Source organism: Ostrea edulis, chromosome 2 (genome assembly GCF_947568905.1).
Source record: "Ostrea edulis chromosome 2, xbOstEdul1.1, whole genome shotgun sequence".
Lineage (NCBI taxonomy): Eukaryota > Metazoa > Mollusca > Bivalvia > Ostreida > Ostreidae > Ostrea > Ostrea edulis.
In genome coordinates, this window is record NC_079165.1 from 28,330,025 (window position 1) to 28,346,300 (window position 16,276).

At 39.6% G+C, this 16,276-nt stretch overlaps 1 protein-coding gene across 1 annotated transcript; it reads left to right on the top strand.

Moving 5' to 3' along the window:
* Positions 1-2,543: 2,543 nt before the first annotated feature.
* On the top strand, positions 2,544-15,800 carry LOC125680549 (ankyrin repeat domain-containing protein 50-like). The gene is made up of 4 exons (XM_048920232.2): positions 2,544-2,747; positions 3,845-6,377; positions 13,182-14,837; positions 14,951-15,800. The coding sequence occupies exons 2-3, from the start codon at positions 3,897-3,899 to the stop codon at positions 14,832-14,834; spliced, it is 4,134 nt and encodes a 1,377-aa protein (XP_048776189.1). The 5' UTR covers positions 2,544-2,747; positions 3,845-3,896; the 3' UTR covers positions 14,835-14,837; positions 14,951-15,800.
* Positions 15,801-16,276: the final 476 nt, after the last annotated feature.

The window sequence follows — 16,276 nt, forward strand, 5'->3', positions numbered from 1 at the left end:
AGTCCAGAGATGGGAAACAAAGAAAGCAGACAGGAAGTTTGTAAAAGAAGAGATAGCTCCGGTGTCGTATTGCTTCGTGATTGTCTAAATTCGGTGAACTAACGATTGGTATAGACAACAAAAATATGCTAAAAACCTGACGGGGGTATGTGGTTCCTTTTTAGTTAGATAATTAGTACTTTGATTATGTCATTGAAGACATTTAGGCATAGTGGGAATTATCTCAATCATGAAAAGAAAACAAAAAAATCACACTACGGGTATTGTGGTGATCCGTGAGCGAGCATGTGTTGTGGTTTTCTACCTGTGAGGAAACATGCAATATCATAAAACACTTGAAACCATCCGTCGTCACTGCTTTCTGCGGTATTTCTCATAGTCTGCCCAAGTCCTTCCCACAAAATCCATTCATAGTGTTAGTGAAAAATCAATGTAAAACAACCTATCTGACCCTACTAATTCATCGTCAGCAGTGGGTGTGTTTGAATTGGAGAAAGTATTCTTATCTCTTTATAAAAAAAACACTGCTAAATCCGATCCAATATTTAATTAATACTATTAGCATTTGACCGCTTTAGGGATGGGAATGGTTGCATGTTTTCTGTGCGCCGTTTGGCGTTCGTTCAAACAATGCACCCTGACTATTTTAAAATAGTTTCCTTATACATTTTGTGAATGTACATTTAAATCAAACTCTCGCCCGTCGTGGATTGTATTACAAGGAGTGTACAGGTCACATTTTACATACCATACATTCAACACCTGTACTCAGACCTGTATATCGGTGTTAGTCGGTCGCGTGCCAATCTAGACGGTATCCATGTCCAAGAGTTTGTGGTCAATACCACTAATTACGTCACATAAATCGCCAATTACGTCACATTTTTATGTTTATCTATTCGGAACGCAGCAGTTTTGTCAATAATCCATCAGTCTCTCAAAGACAGAATCAGTTAAGACACGAACATTGCTCTACCAAACTTTCTGTTCATTTATTCATTCGGACATGAAAATAATGGCGACAGACTCTTTTGTTTGCCTTCGTAAATCGATGTTTGTTTTGAACGACGCGCCGAGTTAAGGAATAATATTGGCACATATAATATGGTAAATAATCTCTATCTACAGCCGCAATCGATGTTTTGTGATTCGTACCAAGCCAATTTCCGACAGTCCCCGTGGTACCCCTCTAATGGGCCGCTTCTGTAACTATTGGATAACCAGAGTTCCTGCAATGTCTGCTGCAGATCAGCAACCAAGATCACATCTTATACACTTCTTCCAAATATACCAATATATTTACATTTCCAGTGTTTTTACCCTTCAAATCTTAACCAATTGAAATGACAGCCACTTCCTCATGCATGCATGTGCTTATAAATCTTTATAAATATAGCACGGCTATTCTAACGACTGGCAATGTTCCGACAAAAATTAAAGTAAAATATAAATCTAAAAGATTTCATCTTTGAAAATATATGAGGGTATGAAAACCAACGCTTCACGCCAGCAATCTTTTCATGTATGCTGGCGTAAAGCATCGCAGTTCATAGTTATCAGAAATATTAGTTAAGTTTTTAAGAAACTGAAATCAAAACGAAATTCAAAAGAAATAAAATATTATGAAAAGAAGCATTATAATATTAAAGATGATAAAAGATATTCATATAAATACATTGTTTTAAAATCTATCATATTTTATTATAATTCACAACCAATTTAAGACAAAAAATGTTGAGGACAAACTCCATTAACTATGCACTTTTATACACACCTCAACAAAGAAACGAACAAATATACCGAGACATGTCATCCATTAGGCTGTCGTTAAATACAGAGCATAGCACGACAACCAGGTTATAATGAAGCCATATTGCAGCAGGAAGACAACCGAGATGCAGTTTGAATAAAGACTTCCGGCTCGAGGTGTTTGACAAATCGTACACGGATTAAATATCATAATCAATATAGACGCAGATAAAAATGATTGTTATTGTTTTTAATAACGATAATATTACTAGTATATGCAATAATGTACAATACATGTCAGCTGATGATATTACGATCATGAATAATTATATGTCCATTTAACAGATTTTTGTCATCTTTCGAGAGACTAGTAAAGAGTTTGACGATGTAGACAGACTTTTATTAAAGTAATAAAAGCACATTAACATATGTATAAAACATATCGGTAGTTCATCAGCGTGGCCGCATGGCTCCCGGGTACACCTAATGTCAGTGAAGAATTGTTAACGCTTGCTTATCAGCCGAATCCGTTGTCAAGGTGCGACCTAAATGTGTCGATTAACTGATCAGGCTTGATGACAATGGCATCCATATCCCGAGGGTGGGAGGGAAAGTGAGAAAAACAAATGTTGCATGATGACAGTAATTACATATATATTACCAAAGGTTACGATGTTCAGGATTTAGATAAAAAGAAAATCCCTAGGTGTCTGTCATGCAAAGTAAGGTGATTACGACCAATCGCGTCACTGGTTTTAAATGTAGCTCCGCCCCCACCGTCTGATCAACATTCTTTGTGCGGGCCTGTGATAAAAATAAACTTACGAGAGCATGGGAAATATCTATTGAATGAAACATAGTGTATTGAGATTGACCAGGCAGCGGACGTTAGTAAATAGTGTTCGTTAATCGCTATAAATCTATCGGACATGTCACTGGTTCTGAATCTTGTGAATGTTCTGTGCTGAGTGTGGATGACTGAATTTATCTTTATTATGGTAGGTATTTCTCTGTTCTCACAATTGTACTATATTTTCAGACTAGTGATATAAAAATCAGGTTATACATGTTTAATCGTTCGCATTTTTAAAATTATTAAGTACCCTGTTTGCATATTGATATCTGGATCTCGGCATTGCGACAAAAAGCCCTTGCAGAGTTCGTATTGATTTTTTTATTCTGGAGGTTGAATCTGATTTCTAATGTAACGCACGTGTTGGCACTGATCACGATCAATATATTTCGTCTTGGGGTGATTTCTGTCAAATCTGACGATTAAATCTGTAAATACTCTACCGAAGATTTTCACAATTACCCCATCCTTGCATGTGTGTGAAATTGTTTGTAGGACGACCTTTTTATCGAGAAATGACGATCATTATAATAATACCAGCACAAATCCTCGGCAATCATATCGTTAATGAAAACAATTATCAAAACCTACCAGTCGACGCAGCGAGTTTTGAAAACAGCAGTCTGTGAGAACAGTCGCGACTTCAGCTGCATGTACTGAAGAAGTTTTTTTTTTATCGCTCTATCAACGCTATATCATTATCGCTTTCCCATGACTGCAATTCAGCAGCTAAATTCTACAGCAGAAAATGGTCTTCGTGAAGCTGTACAGAATTGAATTGCCGTAAAATAGCGACAGATATGGCGGAGAATATTTTGTCAGGGGTCAAGGATGAAAATTTTTCTGACTAGCCAAAATATACGTCTGTTTGGGGTAAGGGATGTCTTGTCCGCTATCTGAAAGGTGTTATCTTAATAGGCCGCTAACGATTAATACTAATCTTCTCCTGATTGTGAGCAGAAGATAAGTGTGTTATATGTCTGTCATTTACTGGGTTAATTCGCTATGGCTCGTTTTCTGCAGCAGCTGTGATGAGGCATCGATCAGAGCAGGAGCACAGGGACAGGCATAGGAAGTACACGGTTTACACCACCACTCACAGCAATAAATAGTTCTTATTCGTCACACTAAATTTAATTATGTCAAACCTTACTCAACTCCCGGACTAGAGGTTTAAAAACACATTACGTACAATTGCGCTTGTGTCACGCAATAATTGCACTTAATATTTGTCATTTACAGAGTGAGGGAGGAGAGCGCTGCAGACGGTTAGAGGAATGAAATATTCGCAACGATGACGGAGTGTCTACTGAAAGAGAAGAGTTTCTTCTGCCGGGAATGGGCTTTTAGCAAAATCAACCACTGTTTGGAAAGTCGCCCAACCTCCAAGACATGCGGGGCTCTCATCATGGGGGGTCCAGGATGTGGGAAGACCGCAGTCGGCTGCGAACTGGTTTGGCCCACCGTGCCCCAAGGTAAACAGACTCTGCTGAATAAGCGGCTGCTGGGCTACCACTTCTGTCAGGCACATGACATCGATAGTTTGTCACTGACCAGTTTTGTAAGTGGGTTAGTCGAACAATTGTCCAAGTCGGAATTAATAACAGGGTACTGCGAGAAGATAGCGACTGCTGAAGCCAAACGATTACGTCGCCCCTCAGAAATCGAACGCAACCCCGATGAAGCCTTTCAAGAACTCGTGATAAAACCCCTGTCTTCCATTAAGCCCCCAAATCAAACACTGTTTACTTTAGTGGACTCTGTAGACGAGTCGTATTTACAGTCACTGAACGACCGGACGACCGGAAGTAAAACGATAGCTGAACTCCTCGCCAACAATCACAACAGTTTTCCAAGCTGGCTTCTTTTAGTGTGCTCGTCACGGAAACAAAGCAAATCAGTGACCCGGATGTTCACTGGTTTCCGGAAGATAAGTTTGGATGACCTCCGGAAGTCGCATGTAGTCCGAGATGTCCAGCAATATATTTTGTGTAGACTTGACCTTGAGGAAGACCTCCGCCAGCATTTGAGTCGTGACACGGCGGAAATGCTAAATCAGCTACACATCAAAAGTAATGGGTGTTTTCTTTACCTGGAGAAAGTTTTAGACGGGGTAGCTGAGAAATTCATCATGTTACGGGAGATCCGTGAAATCCCGGGGACGCTTAATGGCCTTTATTTGTGGCTCTGTCAGCGATTATTTGTGCGGAAACAATTTTCTAAAATTCAGCCAATTTTGAACGTGATTCTCGCCTCCAGAAAACCTTTAACCGAGGAACAGTTATTTTCGTGTGTACAAACGTCAAATCTTGCACTAACAAAGGAAGATTTTGACAAGAGAATGGACTTGCTTTCAAAAATATTAATTGAGGGAAACGAAGCTACTAAAATTTTATTTCACCACAGCTTTGCCGAATGGCTTCTGGATGTGAAGCATTGCACCCAAAAGTACCTGTGTACCGCTTCAGAAGGCCATGGGATGTTAGCGATGCATTACACTGCAAACGCTGAAAATCTCATCGCTGCTGAGGTTCAGGATTTCACTTGGCATCTGGTGAGAACCAACTTTGTGGAACCGATTCAAACATACCATCTTACACAGTGGTTATTAGTCAGTGGCGCAGATGTAGAAAACAGTTTATCAGCCGGTGTTCCGAAAGAACAAAAGGTAGTGAAACTTTTATTAGATGCCGGGGCTAAAATGCCGATAGATGCCGAAGAGGCAGAGTGTGCTAGTCTCCAAGCCAGCATGATTGAAGAGGTGGAATCCGGTGACCAGATTTTGGAGGATGTGGACGTCCAAATTAATGAGGTGGACGGAACCGGCAGGACATTGTTGCATACAGCAGCCTACGAAGGAAATCTTGATTTAGTGAATCTTCTTTTGACGAAAGGGGCAAACATTGAGGCGGTAGATCGCAGCGGACAGACACCGTTAAATTTAGCGTCACGTCAAGGTCACGGGACAGTCGTAGCGACGCTTCTCAGTGCTTCCGCGTCAGTGAATTCTACGGATTGTGAAGGGTGGACTGCTCTGCGGTCAGCGGCCTGGGGTGGGCACACGGCCGTCGTGTGTCTGCTGTTAGACTGTGGTGCAGATGTGAACTATGCTGATAAAGACCAACGGACAGCGCTTCGTGCCGCCGCTTGGGGTGGACACGAAGACATAGTTCTTCGTCTGCTAGAGCACGGAGCAAATGTGAACAAGGCCGATATCGAAGGTCGTACGGCGTTGATTGCTGCTGCGTACATGGGTCACTCGGAAATCGTCCAGCATTTACTAGAGTACAAAGCGGATATAAATCACGAAGACTGTGATGGCCGAACAGCGCTGTCGGTCGCGGCATTGTGTATTCCGGCCAGCGAAGGACACGAGAGTGTCGTTAGCATTCTACTAGAGCAAGGAGCCGAGGTGAATCATCAGGACAAGGACGGAATGACGCCATTACTGGTCGCCGCGTGCGAGGGCCATCGTGACGTCTGCGAGCTACTGTTGGAATGGGATGCGGACATCGACCATGCAGACAAAAGTGGGCGAACGGCTTTACTGGCCGCCGCGTCTATGGGACACGCAAAAATCGTGCATCAACTGTTGTTCTGGGGTTGTGCGGTGGACACCATAGACTCGGAAGGAAGGAATGTCCTCAGCATCGCCTCCGCCCAGGGAAGTGAGGACACTGTGCGTCAGCTGCTAGAGCGAGGGTTAGACGAAATGCACAAGGATAACGCCGGGTGGTCCCCCCTTCATATGGCGACCTATGAGGGGAATCTTAAGGTGAATATATAATTTGTTTATCATACTCTAGAGCAAATTTATCAACAATATATAAATATTTTAACACTTCGGGGACAGGTTAAACAAACAGTGATTGAGTAATGCTTGGTAATTTATTCAAATGTGATGTTTGGGGATTGTTGAAAATGGTATGCCACACATAATTTGCAATTTTCTTAAGAATGGTCGCATAATACGGTACTTAACTATGGAATTTTTTGTATGGTTACTTCAACATATAGACGATCCTTGCAACACAAAAGTGTAGAATCAAGTTGCTCGTCATTCAGAGATACTTATGATTTATGAATGCGAGGGATCCACAGGTGAGGCTACCTGTCGACCTCTGCTAAGTATCCCATTATACAGGCCACAACTTTTTACCTCTTGAGAGGTAGATCAATTTCATCCCAGTCATCAGATACTCTCAACTACGTAGACGTGTTCATAAATCATAAGACAAACTGAGGATTAGATTTAATTTCATTTTCTGAATTTCATTTTTATTTACCTGTCTGCGGTTTACCTGTCGTGTTTTTTACTGAAATGTGCACACCTGTGATGAGCTTGTGGTAACGGCTCCCCACCCTCTATGTACATATACGATGTTGTGTAAAAGTTACCACACCATGATTGCATAATGAATGGAATTATTTGTTTAATTATAGATCTAATGTAACACCTTTTTGTTTTTTATCTGGGATAGGTGTTTTAGTGGGAGCGACCAATGACGGGTCATTTTTTTTTTTAAACTTGCATTTGAAATCTTTTGATGTACTTCCAGGGAACACGATGCTGTCTGTACATTGAGATAATAGTATTTTAGTATTATATACAGTATTGTGTACTTTTCGATACGTAGCGAGATAAAGGTCTGATTGTCCTAGTTTCAGGTTGCAGTACTCTCTAGTCAGCAGTGTAATTAGTAACAGGAACCCACGTGTTCCTGTTCGCGAACTTTCATAATGTTCTGACATTTTTATTGAATACACAATTCAACCAATACACCTAAATATTGATATGATATTGAATTAACTGAAATTGTACATTATTGATGTATCGATAACATTGAGAATGCAGTGGTTTTCAAATTGGTTCCGAGTAATCAGATTTAGACGTTACATTTCTGAACAAAAGATTATGTAACTATTTATTTAGCAGGATGTGTTTAGTAAAATATCGGTCGTGTGTTATTTGAAGAGATGATCTTCAACACAAAATGTTTAAACACAAATTTTAAATCCGTCTTTGGTGTTTGACCTCTCCGTGTTAAAACGTTTATTGTCAGCTGTTTAACCAGCATGTTCGCATAAATTGTTTTGAATCAAACCTGCGCAAATCGTGTCTTTGATCTGCCTGGTATGTGCAGTGGCTGCAATATCTGATAACTATTGTGTAAATTCTTTGCTCGTGACCCTTACGGTCCCCTCTTAGTGGATCACATAAGGCAACTGTCATACGGGAATTCCCAAGGTCAGAGGTTAATCAGGCAGAGTTTTTAATTAGACAAGTTTTCAAATAGAATACAATTGTTTCTGAATGAACGGTTAACATGCTTTTAAAATATGTGGCTAGAATTCAGAGGTCACATTCCAGGATTTGTTCAAAATATGGCTTCATAGATAATGTCTATTTTTAAGGATTTTGCGAAGATTATATGAAGGACACCAATATCGGGTTTTAATTTTTTGAGAAAGATTTAGCAAGTGAAATATTAAGTAAAACTTTGAAGATAAGGCCTTGCCAATTTGAATAATAAACGGGCTCAGATATTGGAGATTCCACGCTATCTAAGATTGTGTTTTAGAGATTCCAGTCTGCCTTAAAATTCCGTTTTCATACGATTTACAGGGTTACATCAGGTAGTTCACTTAACGTTTTGGTTTATCTGTGAAGCCAAGGATGAGCTGAGATATGGCAGTTGATTTCCCTTTTCTGTTATTGTTAACTGCTGAGTACATCCTACACTAAATCGAACGGTTTCTGTGGCAGGTATTGGTCTAAATATAAAACGGCTCCTTGTACATTCGTATGCTACTCAAACGGGGAAAATGTATTCATTGCATTTCGATTTTTTTATTCCGTCTCTAATTGGATAACTGATTAAGATATATGACTAAACCTTGACAACAGTTTGAAATCGTCTGAAAGATTAGCGAACCTTCCTGATGAAAGCAGGTGGATAGTAACACAAGATGTCTTCCGGTGTTGGAATTCTGGGAATTAAGATAATATGGCTATAATAAAGTTACGTAACAGTGTTTCTGCGCAAGTGGTCTTAATTATCACAGTATGATTTATGAATAATACCAAGTCTAACTTTTGATGAATATTTTTTTTTGGAGGGGGAAAGTAAGTTTGCAGAATCGTTATTATGTTAAATTGGCTCGGATGAAGACGACATCGTTTTAGAGATTTGGCGCTTGATTGCCTTTGGTTTATATTCTGTTAATTTCTGAACGCTGCGGTATTTAGTTAAGGAGTTGTCAATCTTGTGAATGCGCTTGGTTTGCCCTTGTAATGGACTAAGAAGCAGGGGAAAGTTGGACACCCAATTTTATTGATGGACAAACTAATTTATTAATGGGAACATTATTGATTTGCATGTCTATATAAACTGACTATATTTACTCAAGTTAAGGTTTCATTTGCGTAATGTCTGCACATGTGCAATGGGGAACGATGAGCAAGTGTAAGAAATGCTTAGTACAGCAAATGACGGGGGCAACAGATGGTATATTAGTTGATTTAGTTGGGTTTGCTGTTTAGGAAATGAAGGAGCACCTGAATTTAAAATAACCGATTAATGGCTGTCATGTTCTGTCTCAATATCCACATCGGTAGCCTAAAATCATGTTATTGATGCTCCATCAAAACATATTGGCCTCGCACAGAGAACCTGTGAGGTCGAACCAAGGTTTGATGTAGCGATCAATCTTCTCGGAGGTAAATTAATTACGTCCCTACACGCCTGAAATCCCAGGTAAAAACGGTCGTAGTGAAATCCATATAAATAAGCAAGGACCAATCTGATTGGTCAAGTACCTCAGTATATTCTTGAAATCATTTTCCGGTTGAAAATTTAGTATATATTCCGGTTGATTAGGGCCAGCTGTGGTCTGGGTTTAATGGGGGAAAACTCGGTCTCTAATTCCGCCTCCCTTGATCGGACAGCTGAGATTCTTGATTGCCTGTCATGTTAAAAATCTGCTGACTTTGATCCAAACGAACGTGTTCTGTTTTGTTTACACGTGTTTTGCATGTTTCATTTCTCTTTCTATACACCATTTTGCACTGATACACTAAATCATATGGACAGCAGGTTCCCTGCCAAGAGTATAGCGTCTTGCTAACTGAAAAATGGGTCTCTGTGCACTATAAAATGATATCTCGGACACCTTATGGTCTTATTTTACCCAGATTTGCAGTAATTTATGCATATAAATTCTTTCTGCGGCCCTCACACAGAGACAAAAATTCACGCACCTGTTGGTTGGTAGATTTTTCTATCTCGAAATTCACCTGTCAGATCTCGATTCATTGTCAGCGCTACCGGAGAAACTCGAATTGATAAACTAATCACCAATAACAACTTTTTAGAAGTTAATGCCGAGCAGTCGGTGTGGGAGCGAGACTCGCGATGAGTCAGGGGTAGCGGACACCGCTTGTTACCTGTGATTGATTTCTCCAGGTAAAGGAGGATCGCTCCTTGTCGGTGACCAGGTCAAGTCCACGTTCACAATACTCTCATTAGCTGGCGTATCAGCGTACCGATTAATTTTTTAATTTCTCAATAAAAATTAATGAACCACTCGATAATTGAAGAATGCTTTCATGGTATTTATTGGGGGAAAAAGTTCATTCACAATTAAAGCACGAGTCCTGTTGCAAATCAGTTTTATTGGGGATGGGGTTAAAAAAAAGTAGATATTTTAATTCTGTTATGATTTATTAGCTGAAGAATGTGTTGGACCAACTTCAATTATGTATGCATGCACAGATGCCAAGTTGAAGCTTGCCTTGTTGAAAAAAGTGTCCATTTACTTTATAAACCATGTCTGCAGCAGGTCTTACAAGAATGTCTGTCAAGTAACATGCTTCTCAATTTGTAAATTAGTAGATTTCTTTGTGATGATGGACACTGACATGAAAAAGAGATTCGTTTTGGCAGTTAGCGTTGCAGGTTGATCAACATTGGTTACATCCCGTTAGATTTCGCTCCCATTTCTGTGCTGATTTGGCACGGTACAAAGCATTTGTTTAGTGCTCTAGCTTTCTTCTGAACTCGGAGGCTACAATTTGCGAAGGTGGATTGATCATGGATGTCAGAAGAAAATGCTGAGGGCACATTTGAATTACAAAGACAGTATCTTACCAAACTTTTATACAAACTCACGAAAATTTCTTGATTTACGCCCGTCAATTTGAGATTGTTATTTACAGAGATTGGAAAAATATTATGGAAACTAGATTTTCAGTCATGATACCAATTTCTGTCTATTCTCATGCAGCAGACCATTACAAAAAATGTCGGATGCCCTCTCCAACTGGCACATTTTGCGAGATGGATAAAACTATTTGATCGGATAAAATTGATCGGTCATACTTAACACTTCTCGAGTCTTTTCTTCCACACTTAATGAGAATTATAGCTTTATGAGATTAAGGAGATTAAACCGATTTACATTTCAACAAAAAAGGCTGTTGTACCTGCCAGCACCAACCCTTTTAATAAAATCTATTTGCAATATTTCGTGAAAGACCTGTAAACCAGTGCATTCTATTGAAATTGAATTTAAATGCTAAAATTATTGGGGTTGACTGTTTCTAATAAGAAATCTCGTGGCTTTTCAATCGCTTTCTCGTTTTTCTTGAAATAAATGACAGTTTAATCCAATGCCTATGTAAACAAAATGATTACGACACCCGGAAAACGGTTTCCCCTCGACTTCCTGTGGATAATACTAAAACTGACAATAAAGTCGACCTCATACTGCAAAACTAGGTCGGTGGTATCAGCTGTCGGTACACTACCTTGATCTCTCAATATTCACGGGGTATCGCGTAACAGTAACTGCAGGTTTTTTTTTATGAAAAGAGTGTTTTATCTGTCTTATGTTCGTTGTCAACACCCTGTAAAAACTAACAGTAAATGCAATGTACTCGTGAAATATTGCTATATACGACACCTTCCCCAGACTTCTCCATTTAATGAACGCTTTGTCCCTTACAGACAACAGTACCTTTACACTCTTTGTACTAGACTGGTATTCGTACGTTATGTCCTATCTACATATACTTTAGATTGATGAACACGACGTGCGTGATACTATTTACATTTACGTGCGTGATACTATTTACATGTACTCACTGTCTTCTGTGTTTTAAGGTCATAGAATACCCAAAATTTTGGGCGCATCAAACGAAGTAGGATTTTGCTGTATTTACGTGGGATTTTCTGTTATTGGATCAAACAACTATGTAAACCGGTCATTAATACATTAAATGCACACCAATAAAAATACGTTTTTGAAGGATATCAATTTTCAAATAAAGATTTGTGCATAATGCAAAAATAAAGGTAGTTTCATAGGAAAAATATATGGTAGAGATAGTATAGAGCGATATTGGAACATTTACAAATAGTTTTACAAAATTCTATATCATCTATTTTTGGTATCGTATGTACTTAAATTTGACTATCAGTCTGGCAATAGTGTCACGGAAACTTACCGATCTTCTGAAACAATTACTATAAAGAGTTGCATTTTCTGGAGTCCCTTGACAACACGAGGTCAGCATACTGAATTATCAGATCCTGTGTGATATTTATATTGACTTGTGGTAGAAATTGACATTTCGTGGCAATTATCCTTTGTGGACAGATAATAGGTTTTGATAAATGACCTTCATTATCCTTCTTTCATTCATATAGTGGTTATCATGTTGAGACAGCGGGACCCGGGGTATGGGTAAACACAGTCCCATGTAAACAGTGGTTATCGTAGTACAGATACAACTGTTTGGTTTGATAAAGATTTATGAATAAAGGTGACGGTCAGATGATATACATGTAGCGGGTTTCAGGTGGGGGTGTATCTCACCGAACCGAACGCATTTTGCATTGCTTTGGCCATGCCACATTACACTAGGGAATTTGGGGAAAATTTCACAGATGCCCGTCTGACACAATATGCATGACTTTCTGAACTCTACGTAAAGCTTGTTCAGGGCGCCGAATTGTTCCAATTCCGCGGGAATAATTAGATCCTCGTCCTACTGTTAAAAATATCGATTTTTTGTTACTTTGGAGAGAACCTTTTTTTTTGTAGGCTTTATTACGGTTCGTTTTGTGGAATGGCTTTTGTGTAGGAAGAGAGAAAAAAAAGCAAAAACGTAAAAGGGAAACACGGTATTTGTGTTTCTCCAAAGCTTAGTATTTACTCCAAGCAATCTTTAGATTTACACAAAGGTGTTAGACTTCTTAAGGGTTCTATTTCTTTTGACTTTACCTTAATTCAAGTCAAAGCAGTCATTATATTTTGAATATATTAAATCCACCCGTCAAAAAATGCGTAATTCGTGGTAAACATCTCCATTGTATGATATTTGAAAAGAAGATTGAATTTAAACACAACCTCCGGGCACTAATTAAATTTTCTTTAAGAATAGTATAAATATTTTAATATAACTTAATTTGTTAAAAATCACTTTATTTTGGTCGACATTAACACCTTTTGTTGTTTAAAATTCCATTCATTGTGGAAAACTTTATGTAATGGATTCTTCAAATGTGTTTTGCAGGTGGTGGAATGTCTTCGTGAGTTTTGCGCCAAAGTAAACGAGTGTGACAACGATGGTCGCCACCCACTGGTTTTAGCAGCGCAAGAAGGTCATTTGGATGTGGTGCAGTGCCTCGTGGAGCATGGCGCCATGGTTGATCACAAGGCACATGACGGAAAGACGGCTCTACGAGTGGCTGCATTGGGTGGTCACTTAGAGGTTGTGGAGTATCTCATGTCCCGTAACGCAAACATTAACTATAAAGACTTAGATGGTAGGTCCACTCTGTATCTGTTGTGTCTTGAAAACAAGGCCGACATGGCGCTTTTTTTACTGGAAAATGGCGCTGACGCAGAGTGCACCGATTTAGAGGGCCGAACGGGGCTGCATATCACCAGCTGGCAAGGTCATCTCGAAGTTGTGCAACATCTTTTGAACTATGGAGCGCAGGTGAACGCAGTGGATAACGACCGCCGGTCCGCTCTACAGTCTGCCGCGTGGCAGGGACACGATAAAATCGTCCGTTTCCTGCTGCAGAAAGGAGCCATTGTGGACCACGCCTGTAATCAGGGTGCCACAGCGCTGTGTATCGCAGCACAGGAAGGACACGAAGAAGTGGTCAGAACTCTTTTACAATTCAAAGCTAACCCAAATCATGCGGATCAATTCGGTCGGACACCGGCAAAAGTTGCAATAAAAAGTGGACATTCCAATGTTTGTCGTTTGTTGGAAGAATATGGCGCAGTGGCGCCGAGCTGCAAAAGCAGCCGCAGTAATTCGTCCGCATCTAGTAACGACACAAAACCTACAAATACGACGGGAGGCGTAACGTCAGGCGTCATTGTGAATGGCAGTCAACTTAATAGTTCGCCGTCAGATTCCCCGGACTCAACGTTTGACCGACGAAAGTCGTACGCCTCAAACAATTCGTCAAAGTCATCTAGTAATTTTACTTCTTCCACAAATCAAAGCGCCCACAGCTCCCATGCCCACGGAGGTAGCGATTGCTTAACGTTCACACAACAGCTCCAGCAGTGTTCAATGAGCCGGAACCGACCACGCCCAGCTAGTCGTGTCCTGTCACCCGTCAGTGAACCGCAGACTCCCGTGCAGTCTCCCCCTCTTTCGCCGATGGTGGAAGTGCATAACGAACTAAACAGCATCCACAGTCAGATCTCGCCATCTACCGAAAGAAATTTGAACCAGTTTGCGCCCGTAAAATACTCCAACAACAAACAGCAAGAAATAACAGCCACAATAAACATCATCACCAATCCAAACGCCGAGTTTGCAGACGACCCGGTTTGGCAAATTAACCCTCTACATTTCAAAAATATCAAAAGCGATCTTGAGAAGTTTCGTTTGAAACAAAGCCCGGTGAAGGATCAGCCGTCCAAGCTCATTATGGGACAAAGTGCGCTTCGTTCGCCGGAAATGAGGCGGAAAAGAAATGGGATAGTTACGAACCCAAACGTAACGAAAAGTCTTGGAATCAATAGTCCTAATATCGGTAAACTGTCCAGTATTGATCACAGTCAGTGTAAACTTAACGGAGTGAATGGCTCGGTGTCGACTGGGCTCGTGAATGGGCCGGTCTCCAATGGGGTCCTGCAGACACACCAAGGCCCGCCTCGACCTAACGGCCTTCCCCTAAAGAAGGAAACGCCTTTGTAGCGGGTAAGCAAGTTTCTTGGTTTGAAGTACATGTAATTAAAATAAAAGTTTTTCCTTCTTGAAACAGTTTGATTGAAGATTTTCAATACAATATTGTGTTTGTTGAATCATTGCAGAAACTACGTAACAAGACCCAAAATAACCCGGATGAAGCGAAGCAGACGGTAATCTGTGATATTGACATTTGGAATACTCTTTCGTTGAACTAGTTCTCGTTGAATTGGTTCTCGCTGAATTGGTTTCCATGGATATTGGTATGGAAGCTGAACAGTCCATGCATACATCATTCAAATTTATGCGTAACTGGTTGACCATCATTCAAGTGAGGAATATATCTGTATTCAGGACAAATGGTTGACCATCAAGTGAGGAATATATCTGTATTCAGGACACTTCATATAACATTAACCAGCTCGTACATGTAGAGGAAGGAGGTCATGTTTAATTAGAAATTCTTCTATAGTCGTCGTGAGATGTGAATGTACAAAAAATTCATATTCATTTGCAATTGATGCTATGCAAATTATTCAAGCTGATATATTGTGCAATATCTATAGGAATATAGCATTGCAGAACTTCCCATGAAGAAATGATCGTTAAAAGCTCCCTATGCTACGTTTTAGATGAAGTGTAATTCCTCAGACAACTAATCCAAGTATTGCCTTTGTATCATACTGGAAAAAAACTTTTTTTAATTACATTATGTCGTAGCTATGCCAAAATGTTTTGTTACAAGCGGCTACAGCGTATTTCTCGCTATAATATCGCTATTTCGTGCTATGTCATGTGATGCTTTAATTTCGGTGTGTTTTCTAGTCATGCGCGATTCATTCTTCAGAATTCCACCTGATCAGTTGTATGTTAAGTGATGTCTGTGTTCTCTTAAAGTTTCGCTTGTTGACGATTGTTGATTTAGTGCTTTAATTCATTTTATTATGAAAACTGTAATAAATAATTCAAAATCTACTGGTCTGTTTTATTATAATCGTGAGGTGCATCTCTTTTGATTGTACTCTTAATTACGACTTTTTGTTTAATGAATTTCAACCTCAGGTAGTGATGATATTAAGGTGGAATGGTCTTGGTTACTAACTTACCAAACACGAATCTCTAAAGATCTTGTACAGAAAACACAAGAAACAAGAAAGTTAGAGATGTTTCACAATATCTACATTTCGAATGATTTCGTCTTTGATATCTCTACAAAATGTATATAATGATATCCATTTCCTCATGAATGCGTCCATACGACTAAATACAGATAAATGTAGTATGTCTATTTTAACGGCCGGGAAATACGACAGAATGTAAATATAAAAGCTTATGATGATGAGTATTTTCAAAGATGAAATTTATTTCTTAAATATCTATTATCGAATTTCTGACTGTCGGATGGTATGCTCTCCGAAATACTGCGAGGGAATTTTTAGTTTATCGCCTTG